Source organism: Bombus impatiens, unplaced genomic scaffold (assembly GCF_000188095.3).
Source record: "Bombus impatiens unplaced genomic scaffold, BIMP_2.2 scf_0264, whole genome shotgun sequence".
Taxonomy (NCBI): Eukaryota; Metazoa; Arthropoda; class Insecta; order Hymenoptera; family Apidae; genus Bombus; species Bombus impatiens.
The window spans coordinates 1,032,120-1,056,836 of record NT_176683.1 but is presented as its reverse complement, the minus strand read 5'-3'; the positions used below and the strand labels follow the sequence as shown (position 1 = coordinate 1,056,836).

At 33.6% G+C, this 24,717-nt stretch overlaps 1 protein-coding gene across 2 annotated transcripts in view; it reads right to left on the bottom strand.

Moving 5' to 3' along the window:
- Positions 1-24,717, bottom strand: part of LOC100749760 (sodium channel protein para) — a 71,628-nt gene that overhangs the window by 33,886 nt on the left and 13,025 nt on the right. The window contains exons 3-12 of one of the 2 annotated variants that reach the window (XM_024367078.2): positions 19,755-19,932; positions 15,105-15,137; positions 8,096-8,251; positions 7,133-7,338; positions 5,149-5,277; positions 2,229-2,320; positions 1,306-1,518; positions 717-777; positions 316-625; positions 3-67 (exon numbers count right to left, since the gene is read on the bottom strand). In XM_024367078.2, coding sequence (XP_024222846.1) covers positions 3-67; positions 316-625; positions 717-777; positions 1,306-1,518; positions 2,229-2,320; positions 5,149-5,277; positions 7,133-7,338; positions 8,096-8,251; positions 15,105-15,137; positions 19,755-19,901 — 1,412 coding nt within the window. In that variant the 5' untranslated portion in view covers positions 19,902-19,932. Of the gene's footprint in view, positions 1-2; positions 68-315; positions 626-716; positions 778-1,305; positions 1,519-2,228; positions 2,321-5,148; positions 5,278-7,132; positions 7,339-8,095; positions 8,252-15,104; positions 15,138-19,754; positions 19,933-24,717 lie in introns of those variants that run through there. The other variant, XR_004461565.1, reaches the window with a different exon arrangement.

Here is a 24,717-nt window from a genome sequence, read left to right as displayed (position 1 = left end):
CCGCCTCCCGAGCCGCCGCCTGCGCCGCCAGCTTATTCTCTTTCGCTAGAGCTGCTTCCTCGGCTTCCTGTTACAATGCAAATACGTAAAATTTATAGTTCCATCGATTTTTGCAAGTAGATTTATTAATTATAGTTCAGAAATTGTTCTGATAAACCAACTTACAAGAGTGAATCATTTATTTTTTGAGAACTGTATATTGATCGAGTACTTATGTTAGAAAATAGAGTTGACCCAATAGTCGATAACAGTCGATTTTTATCTCAAAAATAAATTGTTCGCTTACAAAGTCATAGTTTTCTTAGGGATACGTACTCTTATGGCTTCTTCCTCGGCAGCTTCCTCTTCTTCAGCTTTCTTTTGCAACTCGTCATAAGACATCGCGACAATAGCGAGGATTAAGTTAACCAGATAAAAGGAGCCGAGGAAAATGATCACGATAAAGAACAACATATGCCATGGACCGGCCGATCTAAGAACCAGTTGATACAGATTTTCCCAATAATCTTGCGTCATCAAACGAAAAGCGGAGAGTAGAGCCCAGCCAAAGGTGTCGAAACTCGTGTAACCATAATTCGGATTTTCACCGTATCCTTGTAAACACGTGTAGCCAGGAAGGCACTGCCTACATTCAACAAATTATATTCATTAAATTTGGTAACGTACAATAAATGATGTACGATAATGTAGGAATTAGAAAAAAATGGTTAAATTACCCTGCTCCAGATGAATTTCCACACAAAGGCATGTTTTTCGCCTCGTCCACGTACCAATTAGCTAAATGAAATAACAAACAAGATTAATTAGAGTTCATGAACTTCACCATATGCAGAATTATTTAGGACTTTAGTTTTTATTTAGACAAAATTTCAGACGAAACGTTCGAACGACTCTGAATGGCTGAAGAAAAACTCTTTGGAGAATTATTCATGCTTCCATGGAGCCTAATAGTAAAGAAAAGTTTCACGAAACATTGAAAACTTACGAATATTATGCATACAGTGTAAAAAGTAATTGTCAAAAAGTAAAAAGATATCCTCAAAGAAAACGATCCAAAAATATTATATCGATAAAGATTATCTCGATTATGTTAAATCATCTCGTTATTATTTCAGTGTTTTAATATTATCCTCGATAGCGTAGATATAATAAACTACCCAATGATCGCTATAATAAACTACCCAATAATTGAAGAAAAACTCCGAAAATTATTATACTTCCATTGAAACACCTATCAATCTCTAACTTTTGAATCTTGTAATATATCAAACTGTGCACGCAATCAACATGAAATGAATTACGTACTTTCATTGCTAACGAATCGCTCCCAGTTTTCATCGGTGAGATTGCCCCAGGAGCCGTCCTCGGGAAAGTTCTTTATACACTTTTGCGTGAGCACCCCCATGTAAATCTGGAGGCCCATCAACGCAAAGACGGAAAGAGAGAACATCGTCAGGATTATCACATCGCGCAGGTTCTTCACGGATTCTATCACAGCGCCGACAATGGTTTTCAGACCTGGCGAGCGAAACAAAAAAAAAGGGAACCAGATGGATTTGTCAGTAAATAAGCGACACTTTCGACGACGACGACGTTCAAGTGGCGGGCGTGGACGTAAACTTTCTTACGTATGTGTTCTTTTTCTTTTCTCTTTTTCTTTTTTTTTTTTTTTATCTTAATAAAGAATACACCGCTTTTCGTTTCAGCGTGTGGAAAGAGAGAAAAAGAGAGATGATGAACTGACTGAAAAAAACAGATGGAAGGAGATTCTTTTTTTTCTCTATTTTATTAAAAGGAGAAACATCGATGGAGGGAGACGAGGGACGAAGGACGAAATAGGTGGCTGGCAAAAAATCATAAGGGACTTATTTTTTTTTTTTTTTTGTTTTCAGTGATCAACATTGGAAAAGTTCGATCCTTAGACGAACGTTCAATTTGGTAAAAATGATCACTGAACCGATAGTCGAGTAAAAGATGGAGGGGGCTGGCGAGCAAAAAAATGTGGCACACGAAATGGTATTATATGAAGGTATAGGGTAGCATTTTGATAAAGGATAGAGTTTGAAATAGAGAGATTTGATATTATTAACAGAGAATAGGCGTTGTCGGTGATGATGCGAGAGAATGTGTGTGTAAACAGCGAGCCGCGGCAAAAGTGTGTCTATAAAAATGAAATAGTCTCTAATAATCTGCGACTACACCCAATTGATCTATTTCTCTAAGCATACCTGGTACAATAGCGACAGTCTTCAAGGCTCGGAGGACTCGAAATGTCCTGAGAGCGGCAAGGTTGCCTAGATCTATGCCCATCGTCACATAACTGCAATACACCCGAACATCACACACATTACAGTGATACAAACAAAAAAACAAAACGATTTTATAGAAAAAAAACAGAGATAGAAAGAGAGAGAGAGAGAGAGAAAGAGAGAGAGAGAGAGAGACAGAGAGAGAAAGAATCGAAGAGAATAAGTAAAAAAGTTAAATATAATACTCAAACGATTACTCGCTACCAGATTTTTCTATTGCCTACCAAAAAACGTCTGCTTTGAAAACTGCTTGTATAATAATAATAATAATAATAATAATAATAAAAATAAAGGTATATATATATAAAATATATACGTTAATATATATTTTATATATATTTTACAGGTAGCTATTACTGCATGCACTCGATGTTGCTCGATATGCCACGGTATCACGGGAATGTAATTGTAAATCACGTTCTTCTCCTCCTCTTTTTTTACTGTCGTTACTTTTCTCTTTTGTTCTCTTGTTACAGTGATGGTAATAGTAGTAATAATAATAATAATAATAATGATGATAATAATAATAATAATAGTAGTAGTAGTAGTAGTAGTAATAGTAGTATAGTAGTAGTAGTAGTAGTAGTAAAGTAGTAGTAGTAGTAGTAGTAGTAGTAGTAGTAGTAGTAGTAGTAGTAGTAGTAGTAGTAGTAGTAGTAGTAGTAGTAGTAGTAGTAGTAGTAGTAGTAGTAGTAGTAGTAGTAATAATAATGACAGGATTAAATTCTAGTTTAATTAATGTGAATGGAGCATGAGAGTGATATCGTTCTCGTGATGCCGAGTCGCAAACGGATACTCGTTAATGTTGTAAGATACACGTAATTTGTCCATCTATCAACAATTACGTAATATATATGTATATGTGATATAATACGATGTATATATATGTATATATACACACACACATATATATAATAATAATAATAATAATAATAATAATAATGTACTAAATCTACGACAATTAATAATAAATGGATTAGATCGAATCGACGTTTATATATATATATATATAGTATAGATATAATTACGCTATTCTAATCAACAATTACGATGATAATAAATAAATAAATAAATTAATCAATAAATACTCTGATTGTGGTAACTAGACATAATAATAATAATAATAATGATAATGATGATAATGTAATAATAAAAAATCTCTAATCCCTATCTAAGTAAACTAATTCATTATCTATTATATGTATATTCGATGTAATTGTGTAACAATACGTGTTAATACATAATATTGTATAATATATGTATATATCATGTATCAGTAGGTATATACATATAGTATATATTTTGTATGTAATATATTGTATAGAAGTACGTGTGTGTAAGTGTGATAAAAGAGAGTTTGAAGAGTTAAGATTCGTCTCGCTACACAAATCTGTTTCTTCTTTCTTTTTTTTCTTTTTTTTATTTTTGTTTCAAACAGATAGCGTTACCCAAGGTATCTAGCAAATAAATATTATGTATTTTATATACGTATATGTATTGTATAGATAAATAAGATCTACGTTTAATAACCTGAACACATTCTAATCTTGTATACTAATTAGCGTTCTCGTGGATAAACGCTTCACTGCACCAACTCTGGTCGTACGGACGTCGACGACGTGATTCATTCAAAATCGGTCCTGTCGACGCGGCACGGCTAAGATCATCGTCATCGTGTTATACGAATCTACCCGTGGAACTAAGGGACACAGGAAAAAAACACAAAGTGTCTCTCAGGCTGTTCGAAACAAAGCCTGCTATAAAACATTTCTACGTAGCAATATTTTTATTATTTTTATTATTATTCTCACGACATAGCTTCGGTGATCGACATAAAATATTGTTAATAGTCGGCGTGAAAATATTCAGAATACGAAAAATATTTGCAACGTAACGATTAAAGTAAAACATTAAAAATATTTTTCATAATTACACGACGATAGAAGACCGAAGAAATAATGAACAATCTATGACTAAATCATTTATGGAAATTAGCAAGAGACATCGTTAACAGTGTCAGGTAGATTCGTGAATGATTCACCGGGAAAAGCGTGAATTACACTTCGCTATCTCCACATCGTTAAGTTTCTTTTGGTTTTTTAAATAATTCGATTCTAAACGTAGATTGCTCAGAATGGATTCTTTCATCGGTGAAGAAAATCAGATTTGTCTCGTAACTTCCGCCGTGAACTTTTCCGAGAATCAATCGAGATTGAAGAAAGGGAAGAACTCACGCTTTCACGAGACCCAACAGATCTTACCACCGGACGACATATCGATTTCACGACTTTTCTCTTCTTCGATTCGAATCGACGCGTCGATTATTACAACGCGGCCAATCTGTGCTCAATGTTTTATCCTCTTTTTCATTAACGTCACAGATTCTGCTTTCGTTAAGCCTAAGTAGAGTTATCCTATATTCGTACTTCTTTATCGTTCTTCTCTTTTTTCTACTTCTTATTCCTTTTTGTCTGATTGAAAAGATGGAATATATTTAAATCGAAAAAATTAAATTATTATACAAGTATAAAAATACTTTCCTTTCTTTCGATTATCGTTGCTTCAATTACTTGCAAAATATTAATTTCTTAAGGTAAATTCAAATTTGTACAAGTCTCGTGATATTCTCTTTCGTCACACGCTGTACTCTACCGTTTTTTTTATGGTATTCTCTCTTTTCCTTCGTTTTTCTTTACATCATTTCTCTGCCTGTATGGTCCTCTCGGTTTTCGTTTGCTCGTTCGTCTCTTTTCGTTTGTTTTTCCATTTCTCGTTCCTTTCTTTTCTTTTTTTTTTGTTTTTTTTTTTTTAGTTAAAAAATAAGTTTTTAACTACTCACGCTAAAGCTATAACTACGAAGTCGAGCCAATTCCATGCATCTCTAAGATAGGTAAAAGGCTGCAGAATGAAACCCCTCGCCATCACCTTAACGGCGGACTCAAATGTGTAGATGCCCGTAAATATCACTCTGAAAACAACAAACACACCACTCAGCTTTTAAATGCGATTTTCTTTTTCTTTGGCGCGCGCGCTCACACACACACGAGTCTTTGCTAAACTAAGCGATAGCATCCGATCGCTATCTATCGGCGTCTAATCGATTACAAATCGCCGTAGACAAGTCAGCTATCGTCGAGCAGGACCCGAGCGAACAATTTTTTTCTTCCATCCAACGAACGAAACGTTCACACAAGGCAGATGTTTCGTTCGATACGGTTTCTCTGTTTCTTTTATTTCCTCTTTTCTACTTTGTTCTTTTCCTTTTGTACTTAGATCACGGATATTTATACAAATTTATAGTTTAGCGAACGAAACTTAAACAGTGATTTACATTTATTTATTGCGAAAAGAATTATTTTTCTGTTAATCGTAAAAGAATTTCATTACACAGTCACATTTTCCTTAAAAAGTACGCGTCTCTGTTAAGAAGACACGATATACTAACATTTGGGAGCAATTTTATAGAAGATATGTTAATTAATAATTGCACAAACATCCGCAGTCTAATTGCATTGTAGTTTTATTGGTCGCACAGGTCGCGCACGTCTCTAAGCTACTTCTAGAGAGACTAGAACAAAACTTACCAACGGTTATACATATTTATCACAGTGTCTACTCATATATTTAGAGCTATAACACGTAGAACATTGCTTGAAATATCTAGATAGACTTTGAGCAACGTGTACTCGCCCTAAGCTTTCGATGACTCGTAGTTAAAATTTGATTCAACGAATATCTTATTTATCGAGTAAAAAAAAAAAAGAGAGAAAAGAAGAAAAAATTTTAGAAATGAGAAGTTGTAAAAAAAAAAAAGAATGATTGAGAAGGAGCAAAATAGAATTGTACGAGATTTAAATCGACTCATCTCCGGCTTAGGCTCGTAAGCACGCTAAGCTACATTGATTCACAATCACTGCAGAGCAAGCGTAAATATATAATTGTCCGATAAAGTTAACAAAAATGTAAGTAAAAAATTGATTGTAATTTCCGACACTTCCGACACTTGCGTCATTTAATCGCTTTACACGAGTTTCATCTCGAAGATAATTGTGAAATTATTCAAACAGTCATAGTGTTTAAAGATTCGAAGGTACAATAAGATTGTTCAAATAAAATACAGAACTCCTGTTCCTACATCTTTTACTGATTCGCTTCCATCCACTCAAGAATCATACAAAATCGAAGACTTGGAATATTCAAATCAGCGCACGAATGTCGATCTTCTTTAATAAATAACATAACTTCAAGATGCAATACTCCAAAATAGTAGAGCTCGGTAACCGGTCAGTTAATCGATAGTTAACAAAAGGAATTTCAATTTCCACGAAGAGATCAGTTTTTAATTCTTGCTACTAGAAAAAGGTACATATTAGTCACCACGAATAGGCAGCCTTTAATCTTGAAAGATTACAAAGAAAAATTTTAAACTTCCGATTCTTGAAGCTTGCCAGGTAAAGTTTGAAACTTTCAATTTCTGAAACATACGATAAAGTTTCGAAACTGACAGCCTTTTAAGTTTGCAAAGAAGAAGCTGAAAACCTTAGATTCCTTAAATTCGTAAAGAAAAATATGAAACGCTCGATTTATGAAATTTACATGGAAAAATTTGAGACTTTCAAAGTCGAATACGATAAACAATAATTTTCGTCGCTCGCAAAGAGAAGACGAAGTAGAGACTTTCGCAAAGACCGATACTCGTGCACATGTTGCAGCCGTTACACGCGTAAAATAAAAGACAAAAAAGGAGAACGTAGGCAAAATGTAAATTATGTTCTCGCCATTGTTTCACTAGATCGAGGGCGAGAAAAACGAACGATACTCACTCCGTAGACTCGATGGTGGGCGTAGTGGGCATGATCATGAGTATGCAGTTAACCAATATTGTAGTGATAATGAAGAGGGAGAACAGTGGGTGAACCAATATGTAAATGGCCACACGTCGTATTGGGTTGAACGGGTCGAGGATCCACATCGCATCTGTCGCTGAGAACCTGAATATGTCCTTTCCCTTGCTGATGACGACGAAGGTCTGGTCGGAAAGATAACAAAACAAAGGATATTACAGTAGGAAAATAGCAAAAATAAATAGACCCATTAGCGATCGTTACACAGTGCATACAACGATAAAAATTGTTTTCATTAGCATACGCAAAGAGTTGCTGTTTTTAGTTAAAACCTCTTTTATCTGGCTTTTGTTTCTCATTTTTAAAATGCGTTGAAATATTTGAGATTCTTCGCGTTCTTGTTTCTCAAATAGAGGTACATCGTACAGATTATTGCGAAATAACGAATAAATATTCTACATTGAACGAAGAAGGATACAAGTAGCAGGAAGAACTTCCTTTCTTGTATCTTGTCAAAATTCGAATTTTTCAAACGAGATATTAAAACCTCTGTTGAACAACTTAATTTAATTAATAACTTACAACTAACTTTAGCGAGTTACACAAGATTAGGATTCAATTGGGAGCGATCATGATGGATATTTTAAACAGTACATTAAATCGCAAAATAGATCCTGGATTTTATGAAAAATTTCCTTCGTCAAACGCAAATTTCTTCCTGTTCTAAATATGATTTTAACAAACAATATTCCGCATAAGGGACATTCAATTTTAACATTAGAGAAGAAACACGTAATTATTAGAAAATGGTGCAGGACGTTCTTACAAAATAACTAAAACCTTCCATGCAATACATAGAAGATAATATTCGATAAGGACATCTCTCGTTCGTAAAATTGATACGATTCTATCTTTTCCGGTTTCGTAATAAAATATCGATACCCTTTGGTTATGATAGAAGCTATCGATATCCTCGAGAGGTGTGGAGGCCAACTCGGGTGGAAATTCGTTGTGCAGTCGGACCGGAATCGGTGCTCCTTGCTCGAGCATCTGATCCGGCTGAGGACCCTCGTCCTCGTCCTCGTCGTCATACCGAACCTGCGAACGAAACACATCTAAACACCACTGTCTCTCTCATATGACTCCGTCTTGCTTGTCGTCTTGCATCGAATCATCATTGCCATAATCTTTTCTTTCGTATAGACGTGCTAGAAATTATATACAGGTAAAAGAAAATAAATAATTACACCCCCGCTACGTATTATTATTTGCACGAGGATATAGATTTGTATTGAAAAAAAAGAGAAAAAAATGATATTAACGAGATATCATCGAGGGTGATTAATGAAATAAATATTTCCAAGATATACACATATATATAGAGAGAGTTTAACCGTACGAAATGTACAACTTGATATAGTGTTTATGTATATTTATGCAAAGATTAGAAACAGAGAATTGTCTTGTGATTATTTATTCATCTATTGGAAATATTCATTTTGTATATATACTTGTCCGCTATGTGTGCACCGGTGTTATTCATAACCCGCTTCTAGATCAGCTCTACGCGTTCCTAATCGTTCCACAGCTTATTATGCATCGCAAAAGAACGTCCCGAGCTTCGTTTGGCAGGCGTTTCTGGATCAAAGTTATCGCCATTTCTTAGATGCTGATCCGAGGATATAACCAACTCCGTGAAATCCGTCGCATGTTGCACCTTTCATTACCGCATTAGCGTCATTGATTATTGGCAGAGGCAATTTTTAATACGTTCGAGTATTAGAATAGAACAATCTGTTCAATACGAATCAGAAAATGTTTTTACATAGAAATGAAATAATTAGAATGTAGCTATGATTTTATAATCGTGATAATACAATTTAGGGGAAGCAACAAAATTCAAAACTGTTACGATTACTTAATTTCTGTCCTAATCGTTGTCTTAATTGTTTTATATAAATCTCTATGCCGTACAGGTAAGATACGAACAGTTTTTACGAAAAGGTCTTACGAAACAAAATAATTCATACAATATAGAACATAAATTAGCCAATTAATCCATTAAATAAAATCTTAGTCGCAAGGAGATGATTTTAATTGAAAATTCCAATTTGCCCGATAAAGTTGACGTTATCCATCGTTAACTCGAAGTGTCAAACGGTTTATATCCAGTGTCATCGGTCTCCAACGTATTAAATATTCTCTGCTATTAAATATTAATTAAATAGTCGTCACGTGCTTCTCGAACTTCGATAATGTTACTCGAACGTACACGTGCCAATTTCCGGCTGAAATATTAAACAACCACCGCGCAGCTTACCAAGTTTGCTCTGTGATACTCCAAGTTATACAAAAAATATCCCTTTCAATTTAAAATATTAAATAATTATCAGGAAGTACGTAGCAAGTTTCATTATGCTGCACGTTCGAAAGTATAAAATATTCATGGTACTCGCCACGAATATTACGGAGATGGTTTTCGTTTTTGCACGTACTACGTGTATTTTACCGATAGTGCGACGCTGCCCCACATTTCTCCCCCCTCTTCTTCTCCTTTCTTTCCTTTTTTTTTTCTCTCTCCTACTTTGGAAGCATCGGGAACATCTATTCCGCGTCTAGTCTGAAAAGCAGCTATGGCAACTAGTCGTATAGAAGGCGGCTATATGTACATGTTATATACATATACGTGTGTACAGTACGAAATTGGTGCTAAAAGCGGGTCGTGAACATACGAACCTGAGTAAGGTCCACGTGATCTGCTCGTTTCCGCTCTCTCTCCGCGAATTTTCTGCCGAGCGATTATTAGAAATTCGAAGTATGCCCACCTGCCTTTAACGTTGGTTCTTTTCTTTTCTCGTTTCATTAACACTAGAACCCCGGGAATTTCACAGATACTCGTTGAACGCCACTTTGATCGTGTACGATTTTCTTCGTTTTATACTTCTTCCTTTCTTTCTTTCTTTCTTTTTTTTTTTTTCTTTTAACATTACTAAATACTTCTTAATTACTCTATGGAAGAATTATCGATCGTGTTAATAAGATACATGGACAGAATGAAATAAAATGGAGATTTTAAGAGAACATGAACATTCTCTTCAATTTATGTTCTACCATACTTAGTAGAAATTTAAATTCACGTACGATCGATTTTTGATTGCTTAAAAAAAGATCTACAACTGGATAATTTTGTTTGTAGAGTATTCAAAATTTTATATATTTAAAAATATATAAAAGATCATCAGAGAGTTCTATGAATAAGGATACTAAAATAACGAAGAAGAAGACATCAAAATGACAGCGTTTAGGGTTTTAGTGTTAACTACCAGCGCGTGACCAGCAACCTTCAGCTGGCGATAATAATTAGCACCACGAAGAAAGAAATGTGAAAAATGTATATTCACCACCAGTGTAATCCTTTTTCTACGTATCGATGTTTTGATACTGAACGGTGTTCCGCGAAGACATTTTAATCTTTAAACGTATCGATCAAACGAAACATTTATACAAAGCCAAAGAATAAAAATTCTTTCGATGTCAGTGGTCTGCTGAAAATTTTATGCCACGGCTTTTGTAAAAATCGATTGAAAATTAATTAGATCGTGACCTAATCTAGCTGGATTATCTGGAAAGCATTTTATAAAAATTCCAATAGATAATAGTATCCTCTGAAGCTATTATAGATGCACATACACGAACCTACTACTAATAACCAACTATATACTAAGGTTGTTAAATATATATGTATAAAGATCTACCCAAATCTAATTTACACAAGCGAGAAGTGTCTGTTGATGAATATTCAAGCTGAACTTCACGGCCAGAGCAGAACACACGGTGCAGCAAAACACGTTCCTCATTGATCTTCTTTTCTTTTTTCCTTTCTTTCTTCTTCCCTCTGTTTTCTTTCCTCTTGCTTTGTTGTTCGAGAAGTTGAATGAAAACATGGCGAGTTGCTTTGAGAATACCCATTAAGTACCACGTGATAAAATAACGTGTACAAGTAATTTACACATTCTTTTATCAAGATATTAGAGATTCTTTAGAGAAACATATATTGGACAAATTAGATACACAACGGAAATGTTCGTTATTTAAAGAAACAATAATTTATTATAGTGTTGTAAGTTAAAATTTCCATGAATCGGCGAAATACTGATTTATCGTGGCACTATAAATTGAAGTAGTTCTGTAAAGATTCGTCGAACTTTATGAAATTGTACAATCTACGTAAATTTAAGTAGGTATAAAATAACCAACGATATCCTTTGGAATCAATAATGTAAATTTGCCGAAAAAGAAATCCCAAAGGAAGCGTTTCGTCGACGTTGGCCCTTAGTAGATTAAAAATCGATCTCTCACGACCTCTAAAACCTGCGCATACTGAAAACAATACGACGCTACCTTCAATGAAAACGTTTCTAAAATCTCAATCATACTCGCTTATTTCGATGTCAATTCCATTGTTATCTTCTGTTTTTCGTATCAATTCTAGTTTCGCGACAATTAATCAACTTCTCGAACCACTTAAACGAATACTCATCTTTGTAACAAAGAACAAAACCGAGAATAGAGGAAAGAAAAATCGGGAGAAAGAATTTCGTTCGATGAACGATCACGAGATTTATCTTTCGAAGCTTTCCGTCAAAAGTTTCAATCATCTCGAAAATCAAACATATCGGAGACGCGATATTTTGACTTTCTCTGTATGGAGGAATCGGAAAAATTCCGCGGATGAAAATCGGCCGCGATCAATGTTCTTCGATAGGAGAGATCATCGTCTCGCCTGATGACTGTATTGCGACGTATCAACGATAAATCAATACGATTCCAGGAGAATGACCACGCCACTGCGATCATCTGCGAATTCGCTTGCACGCGCTTATGCTGCTACTATCGAAGCGCGCAATTTAATGAATAAAAAAGAAAAAGGATTACGTACAAAGAATGTCAGCTCCAAGCATTGCGGATATACGGCATACGATCTATAGAAGCGTTTCCAGGCGACTGCGAGCTCTAAACCAGACGTGCAGCACTTGACGAGAAAAACAAGTCGGACTCTGCGAGCTTCTCGCGTTCACGTTCTTCATTCTTCGAATGTCGTGTCCGCGACGGATTTTTCTGAATATATTTGTCTTTAATGACGTATCGTGCTTGCTTCATTACGAAAAATACACGCTATAACTGGAGCTACAGTGAATTTTTTTTTCTTCGTTTATCTTTTCCATTTAGATGTAGAATAGAATTGAAATTTACTTTTTATCTGGTGTTATTGAATTTTGACGAAGTTCGTTTTTAATCGTACATCGGAGTATTTTATCGTTAAACATTGATTTTTACACGAAGAAGTTGTTTAGTTATCGAATTTTTATGAGTTTTGCTTATCTTTGATAAAAATAAAATATTATATTTACTGCTATATTATTTGCAATTAGATAGTATAAAAGATGTTACTATACAGAATTTAATAGTATCTTTTAATTAATCTTTGTCTCAATATCGATCCCTTTTCATTTCTTTCAACTTTTCATTCCGCAAATAGTTCCCTACGAGCGCTTAATAACCGCGACTCGTCCAACTTGTCACGTCAAGTACCGTGTATAATTATGCGTAGTTCTTAGCAAAAAGCCCGTTCGAAATGCGTGTGTACAGAATCGTGCCACCAAACGAACGCGAACAACTCGTTATGATCACGTTTGACCGGTGTATTCGCTGAAATATCATGGAAATCTCCATATTTACCTGACCCAGTGAACGAAACTTTTATTCTCGACGTTCTCTTTCTATTAAAAACACGTAACGAACGTTCTTAAACTCAAATATCGTCGATGTTAAAGATCGAGCAATCTTTGAGCAGACTGTGACAGAATCGAAGCACAGGCAGGGCTCGTTTCGTTTTTGTTGCAAGACGTTGCGAGCACAACTCGCGAAATAGCGTGTGTCATAGCAGTACACAAGAAGCGCGTTGTTTCTTTGACAAATGGTGTGTCCAGCGTGATACAACTTATGTATGATACATGTATATACACATATGAGTGTGATACGTGTTCCTCTGTGACCACGATGTAGCCTCGACAGAGATCTTTCTCGATTAATTGATAAATGGTATTTGTGTAGCAACGACGATCTTTAATTACATAACAACGCAACAAGCGATAATAGGTTCACAAATCGACACAATTTGACAAGAAAAAAAGCCGTGTACGTGTGAGGACGTTGCGGTGAAAGTGATGTCTCGAATGATTTTTGGAAATTGCTAGGTATATTGATAAACGAACAAAAATTTTCAAGTGATACAAATGGTCAATTTTTTAAGTAAGAATTTTTCTCGATGTAAACGAGAAGGATTATATCTCATAAAGACGTAAGAAGAACCGTTTAAAACTTATAGAAATTATTTAATTATTTAATATTAAGAAATACACGGTGGAACAATACTTAACGTTATTAGAGAGCAAATTCATACAGAATATGAATTTATATAAACATTTGTATAAACATATCCGCGATGTAATCATTAGACTGTGGATTTTTATACACACAGACATAGAAATGGGATCTCAACCGAGATTTCCTTTACCTGCTAAATATGTATTATATATTTTCGTATATTATATACATTCTGTGCAATGTTATTGTATTTCCAATGAATGCATAAACTCATGAAAATCACTTTCATCGCAACACAAATTACTACGTACCAGCACGAGAGACCAAACAAATGAACTGGACGATACTTCCAAAAAAAGCTGACGCTTCTCAAACACGAGATTAAATCGATACAAGTGTCGATACGAAATAAGCGAGAACTGTTGTCTAAATGAGACACAGCTGGAAAGCTATCCCGTGTTATTAATTAGAAAACTCCAGTCAACGACTTGTCAGGAATAATCTGGCGAATATATCGACACGTGGCAACGAAACAAACGCAAGGGAATCGATGTACACCGTGGCACTGGGTGAAAATTAGGTGTCTCGGTGGGTGGACGTTGCGCACCATCGGGCAAGTGAGTGACAGAAGTGTGTGTGGCCAATCGAATGGTCGTTTCGACCAATGCAAAGTAGAAATTGTGTAATGTCACGGCGTATTGTTCGTTCACGTATAAATAGGATGCGTTTTGTGGGCCACGTGTGTATATAGGGTGAGGTCAAAGCTATGTACGAACTGACACCAGATGATTCTACGTGCAATAACAGATTCAAAATGTAGAACATTTTTTTGGCAGAAGTTTAGTTTTTTCAGGAAATTCATATTGGAAACTCGTTGTTACGTATTCGTAGATATATACGTTCATAGTATGGTTTTACATGACTTTTACGTGTTATTAGATGCAGAAGAGTGCAAAGGAAAATTTCATCAACGATACGATTGAGAGTTCTATAAATAAGCTTCAATATGACATTTAAACAAATGGACCTTTTCTAATTTGCTTACGTGTTCCAATTCAACCTCTAAAAATATTAAGCTCGTCCATTTATTGTCGTGATTTGCAATAGTTGCCGAGCTATTGACACAAATACGTTATCTATATATTAAAGATCAGAGCAATTTTCGCTTCTTCAGTATGGAAAATCTCTAATAAAAAGAAACACGCGTGAAATATTTTTCAAAAAACTGTCCTATTCCAAATTCCCATTGAAATAACGATAATTGTTAACTGTATAGATGCATGAGTTTTCAAAATTGCTTTCCTCCAAATCTAAATGTCCAAAAAAAATGTTGGTCCCCATTTTTGACTTAATTTTGTACAAAGAATCATCTTTTGCACAATATTTCCAACTTCACCTTATATACAATATATGTGTGTATGTACACTAATCGTAGCCATGATCATGAGGTGTATAGAAAGTTGGAACGAAAAGAGAATACTTGTATAGGTGTGTACGTGCATGTGTTTGTTGGTGTGTGGTGTATGTGTGTGCAGTTATTACTTAGCGTGACGTAACGTCTTACTTCTTTTTTCTTTTTCTTCCGTCCAAAACCTCCCTGAAATTGGAGAAACGGAGAAACAGTCGTTACACACAGAGAAAAAACACAGAATACGGATGTAGAGAGTTACAGTGACGGGGAACCAGGGTTGGGATAAGAAAGAAGATACAAAAATACTATAAAAAAATACTAAATCTCGCTAATACACGATTATCGGAAGGAGTAATAGTTAACTATACAGTTAATATATATTATACGTAAACGTAGAGGACTGGGATTGAATCATAAAGCTGGGATTGATTGAGAAATATAATAGAAAGTGAGAATACGAAACAGAAATTACACTACCGTTCATAAGCCTCTGGACAATTTAGCGCACTCCTTATACTAATACAAAATTTCATTGAATTTTATCAAATTTAGTCTAAATTAATTAGAAATTTCTTAACGATTAAAAGCAGTATTTGTTAATCTTTTAATGGAATTGACAGACTATAGATTCAAGCCGTCCATAAAATAATTTAGCAATAGTATAATTGTTTTCTAACAAGATACGTAATTAATTAATGTGTGTGTCAATTTTAAATATCGCAGCTTGAAGTAATTCCAATACTTTCTACATATATATATATATATATATATATATATATATATATATTTCTAAGAAATCTTTATGTAATTCATAATTAGAAAATTAAATAATTTGACTATAAGGAGTTTCTCAATTTTATTACTGAAAATTATACTATTGGATAGTAATTGTAATTCTTCTCTTCCTTCATTAAATAACTGAGCGATATTCTATCATCATAAATAAATATCCAATGCTTACAAACGGTAGTGTGCATACATATTAATATAAAGACAGATATATGTATATAAACTTCATATGCGGAGTTATATTCGTTGAAATCTATAATTGGTACGCTTCGATCTCTATATCCTCCTTTCTCACCTAGCTTGCCTGATCCCGCGATCCTCTCGCTTGAATATCCTTCGTATCGTATATATATGTATGATCAGATATATATATATATATATATATATATATATATATATATATATATATATATATATATATATATATATATATATATATATATATATATATATATATATATATATATATATATATATATATATATATATATATATATATATATATATATATATATATATATATATATATATATATATATATATATATATATATATATATATATATATATATATATATATATATATATATATATATATATATATATATATATATATATATATATATATATATATATATATATATATATATATATATATATATATATATATATATATATATATATATATATATATATATATATATATATATATATATATATATATATATATATATATATATATATATATATATATATATATATATATATCTGATCATACATATATATACGATACGAAGGATATTCAAGCGAGAGGATCGCGGGATCAGGCAAGCTAGGTGAGAAAGGAGGATATAGAGATCGAAGCGTACCAATTGATACCATCTCGCTTCTCTCTTTCCCTCTCTAGTCTTACTCTACGGGGTTATATAAAAGAGATAGTGAAAAGAAGTTCTGTTAATTAATCGGGAAGATCGAATTTCACACTCTTAACTATGTAGGTCTCAAATCGAGAAATGCGATCCATATTTTATATGAGATATGAAAAATATATAAGACTATTTTCTAATTAATTATAAACGAACACATTCGTGTAAATATACGAGTTATTGTAATTAGAGCTATGGTAAGCGTGTGTGAACATTTTTAAGGTCTTTCCGATCGTATAACAGACTCCAAATAAGTTTTAAGAAACTTTCTCTAGCAAAACATTTTCTACGAAAATTCTTCAAAACACTTAATCACCCTTTTTTTGCTTCACGTAGTGACAATAAAGTTATTATAATACTACGAGAAATTGGATTAATATCGAGGACGTTTCACTAATCTTATTACGGAATTCTTTCCTCAAATGTATTCATAATATCAGTGTTTACTTTCCTTTTTTCTTTTTCGTTTTCTAATAGAAGAAAAATAAAAAAGATTTTTGGTAATAGAATAGAGGGTAATAGAACGTAAGGATACTTAGTAAAATTTATTGCAAAAATGTTAACGATAACGCACGTATACGAAGCTAAGCAAGATACAGAGAGATATTATTGACCCACACTACTAGAATGTAGCGGAGAGAGCGTGGAACAATGCAAGGGGAAGCAGACCGTCTATAGTCAGACGCGCTTATAAGAACGTCATGACTAGAAATACATTTTCCTGTAATTTTCTATACGTGCGATATTTTAAGATTTCTTTCTAATAAAAGTAATGACAATATTAACATAATCTTTAAACATTATAAAAGCAAATGAAGAAAAAAATCAATAATAAACATAAAACTCCTGAGTGTCTGATTAACAATATAAGGAGATGAATAAAAATTCTCAGTTCATTACTGTACCACGCGATAAATTTCTAAAACTAAATTAAAACGCATTTAGCATCATGTATAAATGAGTATCTTTTTTCGAAATAAACAACGTTCAAACCAGATTGAACGAAAAAGCAAGTTTAACTAATATTTCTAATTAATTGTAGTACCTCTAATTGACGAATCATTAAATCGAAAAGTAATTTAACTAACATTTCCTATACGTGTAAAACTGGTAAAAAGATTAAAGTGTCTTTAATTTGAAAAATACATTTAACTGATACATTCGTTAAACAAATGAATTTCTGAATCAAGAAGAAATTCGAATAAAACTCGACAAACAAATAAAATCTCTTGAAAAGGGAAGAGAATTAACACCGATACGATAAGTACATTGATGAAAAGATCGTTCCATAATGAACTTACCAGTGAAAGACCCAGCACAATTAATACTATCTATATACGGTGGCTACGTAAGTATACGGTTAAGGGGCGGGAAATACTACAATACAACGAAGAGCATAGAGGGAGAGAGAGAACTACGACACAGCGATATTTATATGTATATGTACGTATAGAAACAGGCACAGATAAGTGACACTGCAGACATCGAGCTCGTACGCGAACATATCTTTGGTAACACAGAGAACAATACATTAGTCGACGACAGTCGTGTTTAATATATATATTATATATATATATATATATATATATATATATAGATTATATATTACATACATATATATTATATATATAGACGTATATAGACAGATACAGACAAAAGTCGTCGATAGGATAGGCATGTATTTTCACTACGTTCAGCAGTAAATCAAGCAAACAATCAACGCGACGGGTAGCGACAATCGGTTGTTCACAAGAGGATTAGGTAGAAACACCGCAGCTTGACGTATAATTATATATGTATATATATAATATAGGTAGATAGAGATATGGTTTTGTGAACATGAAGAAACAGATCTCACAAAATACGGCACTGCAGCTACGCAAAATAAAGGTACGTCCAAAAAAAAAAGAAAAAAAAGTACAGAAAAAGACGAACAATAATTGTAAACGTCCATCGAGCCTCACGGACAACACCGTGATTAATTAACATATTTAAGATCGATTAATATTTCATCATTGAAAAATCGTTGACCAGCCCGTGAGTATAAAATTTATTACGCAAGTAAAGTTATTAAAAATGTTATCGTCTGATTACTTTTCATTTTTCATGACATTCTTTGTTGCTATCGATGCTCGTTCTGATAATCGTTTTGAATGTAATTTCTTTTTCTATGAAGAGATATCAATCGGTTCTTAAGTAAACAAACGTGATTACTGGTGAAGAAAATCATTAGTAACGCACTTAACAGCGATGCTTGTACGTTCGAGGTCTCGCTATAGAGATCTGTAAAGTAGAACAACCTGTGTATCGATGTTAATAAGCACGTTACGTAGAACGGTCGTATGTGTCTTCTTGGAACTCGTCTAACTGGAAACGCGAATCACCGAATATAACACGGTCGTTCTTTTTCTTTCAATCGGATTTTCATCATCCTACGCTATATCCAGAGATTTATCGTTCACGTTACAGTGTCAATGGTCACATATTTTTGGCCATGTATGTGGGTAGCACGTAAAAGGGACATGTGGTTTTATGGGAGATTGAGTTGGATGCTAAGAACGATTGCTCGAATAATCGACGAAAATGATTCACGTCCATTAAAATAACAGTTGAAAAATTCTCGTTAAATTGTATGAATCATACAAACTCCTCCAGTTCTATGTAAATCAGACAAGCTGTTGCAACACGAAATTTCTGTGAACTATTAACTATTAAATTTCTCTAAAATTTCTGCTTCTACCAAAGAATACAGATCCATGAATGAATCATACTATCTTATATTCAACTGTAGGAGTCAATAAATCATTCGAATTTCTCAATAGAAAAAAAAGGTGAATAAAGAAATGTCATTGGATGAGAAACACTCGTGAAAATTGTTCGTCGATTAAATCGCCAAACATGGAAATAGAACTGAAACTTAAGAATAGTATAGATTGTTTGGTAATTGAAAATGTAAAATATATTGAAAAAAAGACAAAAAAAAAAAAATGAAAGAATCCTAGTTTCTAGCCAGCAACGGTCCTTTCGAATCGATGCTCGCGACTCTACATATATAAAGTAGGCTGAAGGAAACACGGCCGCATTCTTACCTCGCCTTCCGCTCTCTTCTTCTCGAGCTCCTTCTGCTTGGCATGTTCCTCGGCGATGCGAGCCTCGATCGCTGCCAGGGACTCCCGCGTGAACGGACGGAACAAACTTCTTTCTTCCTCTGATACAGAGTCAGAATCTTCGGACATTGTCTAAGCTGCACACAGCTGAGCCACCTTCCTGGACACGACAATTGTAGCTTTTTAATTATGTAACTGTCAATTATCGTCCTTTAACATTAATAATTCTGCCATTAAATAATTTCACATTGATAAGATATTGTTGTTTTGATATTAATTATTACAGTATATCAGATAATGTTGCGAATTTGTTATTAAAAATACTGTTCATCTATATTGGTGTATTGAGAATATTTATTTCTGAAGTTAGATAATGTTTTTAACTTGATATTAGAGATATCTGTTTTTTTAATATTAATCATTCTAGGTGTGTAAGATAATGTTCTTCATTCTGGCGTATTAAGTAATTTTCTTAATTTGATCATTAAGGATATTATTCTTCGATGTTAATCATCCTAACGCGTTAAATAACATCCTTAATTTGATACTAAGAGTATTGCACGTTTTTTGATACTAATAACATTAGTCTTAGATAATATCGTTTTTAATTTTTAGGTTTTAATATTGGGGTTTTCGTTTATTGTGCTTTGATATTCAGTTTCTATCGGATGTTTCAGGCATGCGAAAGGAAATATAATTAATATAATTATCATTAAATCGGGATTCAAATTATCCCCGTATTTCCAACGGTAATTAGCCTAAAATTTATCTCTTGCGTGATTATTTTCATCTGGAAAAATGGTATATTTCCTTGCAGAAAGAATTGCATTTTAGTAACCAATATTTCACCTATTACAACGAGAAAAGAGTTCTCAAAGTTTTAAAATATCTATAATTGATCTTAAATTTAGTTATCGAAGAGATGTCGATAAATTTTTTTCTCTCCCTTTGAGTTCTATTATGGCCGACGCTAGTAGTTCAACCAATCTAATAATTCTATTTTTATTCACTTCTATTGACCATAATTGACCATAGATTGTACCGCTGTAATTATAAATTGATAATAACAAATTACTAAGTAAGTGGAAAAACCAATAATGGAAAGTGTTTGTAGGCATTCCTTTAAAGTGGATGGATATTCGCGAAGCCAGGGTTATACACGACTCTAAAGAAATTGTAGGCTGAACTTATTTCTATAATGGGATGGCACACTTCGAGACCCTCTTACCCAGGTCTATGTCTCAGACCACTTAGTAATAAACTTCACGATGCTACGATATCGTAGAATTTCGTGTTAAATTGTCTCAAATGCGAGGAATTGAGAGTATATGTAAGTATGCTCTTTTATAACTTAAAACGCTTCAAACTTTGGATTTATATTCAATCCTTGCTCTCTTTTACTGAAATTATCCATAATTATCCATGAAACTGGAATTATCCGCTCTTATACCTCTAAGAAATCTTTATTAACCGTGAAACAACTAACTATATATGTTATCTACGATATTATTTATTATATATTATATATCGTTGATATTTTATTAATATTAATTAATATATTATCTATAATATCCAAAAGTCTTCTTTCTTTATTTCAAAATTCGTATAAGATTAGAGTCTAATATGGGATCAGAATTTTTTACATTTTCTAATTAATTGACTATTTAAATATATGAAAAAGTACTATTTATCAACGCTAGGTTACCGTGTAATTGCCAAAAAATTTCTCTTCCGTATAATTTTCTTTCCCCCTTTCAAAATTCCTGTGGAATTGGAACTTAATGTAGAACTAAAATTTTTTACAATTTCTCGAATCAGTCAACTGCACGGAAAGCTATTATTTATCAATGGTAGGCATCGGTGCACGACGAAGTAGTCCAACTTTTTTCGATCTGAGGATCTGTCGCGACATTCTGATTTGTCTGGTGCACTTAAAAATTGGAGCACCGCCAACACGAGTTTTATCGCATTGAAACGAAAAGCCCCGTTGTAGAACTGAATTATTAAACATTGTATTATTGAAAAGCCATGAACAATGTAAGACCGAGTTTAAGTCACAAGAATGAAGCACGAAAACACTAGTTGAATCTGATGAATGCTTTTGTGAATAAGGAATTAGATCGGAAATATAAGGTTGTAAATCCGTATTCAACTAAAGAATGCTTCGTTTCAGTGATACAACAAGAATTTATAATGCTTTATACGTTATATTTGAGGCTTTTTGATATTATTTAAAAAATGTATTTTAATTTATAAATGTAAAAATTATTAAGAGAATTAAACAAATTTTAATAAATTTCTGTGATTCGATGTAAAGTTTCATCAATTCACGTGACGTCTCAGATTCGCTTTAAATGGACAATATAATTCCTTAAATAGACATACTAATATCTAGTTCCTGAGGACGCCTGTAAACGAAAATAGAAAGCTCATTAAGTATGCATGAGATTTATCGAACAGTCAACTTTCAAGCTCATTCAGTGTCCTCAAAATCGTGTTGGAACGATCAGATCATAGGAGATAACGAGATAAAGACAATTTATTATTCTGCATTTCAACTATGTGTGTTCGTTTTATATAATAATAAACTCATTTCACTCAGAGGGATATATTCTATATACACGTTAAAAATATTTTAAAACAGAGACGAGAAACATTAATATCATAAGAAAATTTACTTCTTAAACTTTTTGCTCCACATTACGATATTCGTAGTTCTTAAATTATTATTTGACGAAACCAAATGTATCTATATTTCTTTTTCAATCGTATACAATCGTGTACTATAGTATTATATAGCATTAACGCGTAATTACTCTTGGCTGCTATCACGTTGTCCCATTTCCATTTCTCTCTTATATTATAACGCTCCACATTTGTATAGTCAAGGCCAAAAATTTCGGTAACTCAAGGACATTAATCCAGTTCCTCCACCACCTTTTCAATTTTAGAGACACTAAAATACAGTTCTAAATACAATTATCTACGATTTTAAGTAAAACGCTAACAAAAGATGGCAGATAAGAATTCTAAAATATACACAACAGAATTCCAAAAACGTGAGCAGAAAATCGCCTCTAGCACGTGATGGGGATGGCAACCTTGAGATTCTGAAATATCTCTCATCCTAGCTGTACCATACCTCAATATTCAACCTAGTTTGAACCAACTACCAACTACCATCGATTGCTCCTCTTAATATGTTCCTTACCAGTTTTCAAAATCTTTCGAAATTTCTTACCACTATTTTATACTATCACAAACTTTTTATCCTGTTTTGACTATTTTACTGGCCTCTTGTATTTTTTTCTTTTTTTAATTCGAATATGTTACGTGATTGGAAAATCTTGTATAATCATTAAAAAAAGAAATAGTAAAACAATTCATTTTATAATAATCCACAATCTGAACAAAAATTTGTTTATACATAGTTATTTAATATATATTTATCAGGACGTTTGAAGAGTACTAACTACCTTTCAAATTCGGAGCCCTTTTTTCTAGTAGTCTGTATACGAGTATTTATTTATTGTAATTATTATTAAAGGAATTCCTGCCAATTGAATCTCATTATGTGAACGTTAACTCCTGTTATATCAGTAGAAAAAATAAATAAATTTATATGAATTCCAGTCATATAAACCATATCCCCCAAATGCAACAAACGAATGAAGCTCGACTTATACGATAAAGGAAAGATGAGGATTGAGAATTGTAAAGGAAGAGAGTACATATCAATCAAATAGAAGAGGAAATTCTTAATAAATATGCACCAGAAAATTGATGCCTTCAAACTTATAAATACAAACTATCGCTTTTTCTGGTGAAAAGATTTAGAAGATTACTGGAAGATTTCCAAACAGTATAACATAGACTAATGGTAAAAAAAAAAAAGTATATTAACAACCTAAAGAACGTTTAAACAGTCAATATCATTGACAATATTTAAGATTCTCAACAAGGTGTATCGACAACATACGACATTGATCGTCGAGGGTATCGATAATAATTTAAGAACCTTAAATATTGACAATAATACTGATTCCCTGAACGCTCCTTTAAACATTACGAACGAGATAGTCTCTCAAGCAGCGCACCAATTCCACTTCATACACTGACGAGACTGTGACGAGCCTCTTAATAGCCTATCGTTTATTTTACAAATATTGTTCGGGTTTCTGAACAAAGAGCAACGTACAACTAAAACTACGACCGATCGAAACACGGAAACAGTGAATACTCTGTAAAAAGTGAGTATACACCTCGAAGTTGCCAAATTTATTCAAAAACTCTTACACATACTCTGCATAAATTGGAACTCGATGAGAACATATACACTGTATGTATTAATACAAACGAATAGTACAAGAACATATAACAGTACAAAATAAGTGTATCGTATACAGGCAAGTTAATATTGTACTCATTTTAGTATGGTATATACTCGCTTTTAACTCTGATTGTATATCATTTCCAATCTAACGTGCTTCAATTCCAGAAGATACTCACTTTTGATCGGTGCTAACAGTTCCTGAAGTGTAATGTGCGCGTGTCCCACGATGCGGGGGGGTAATAGAGTGGCTGCTGTGGTGGCTGCGGCTGCGGCTGACGAGGACGAGACCGATGCTGGGAACCGCGCGACTTGCCGGCTAGAGGCCGGTACGTGGGCGTCGATTCGGAATGCGTCGTGCCGTCGAACCGATTTGACGACGCCGTTACGTACGATCGGACGGATAAATGCGACTCGTGCAGCACGTCGACTGCCGATCTACCGATGCTCTTCGTTTCTCTCTTATTCTTCTCGATCGCCGTGACGCCTCTGATAATATTTTCCTTACTGCGCACACTACCGCTACTTCTAACGATGCTTCTTCTGACTTTAACGCTAATACTGCTGCTGCTGCTGCTGCTGCTGCTGTTGCTGCTGCTGCTGCTGCTCCTATCG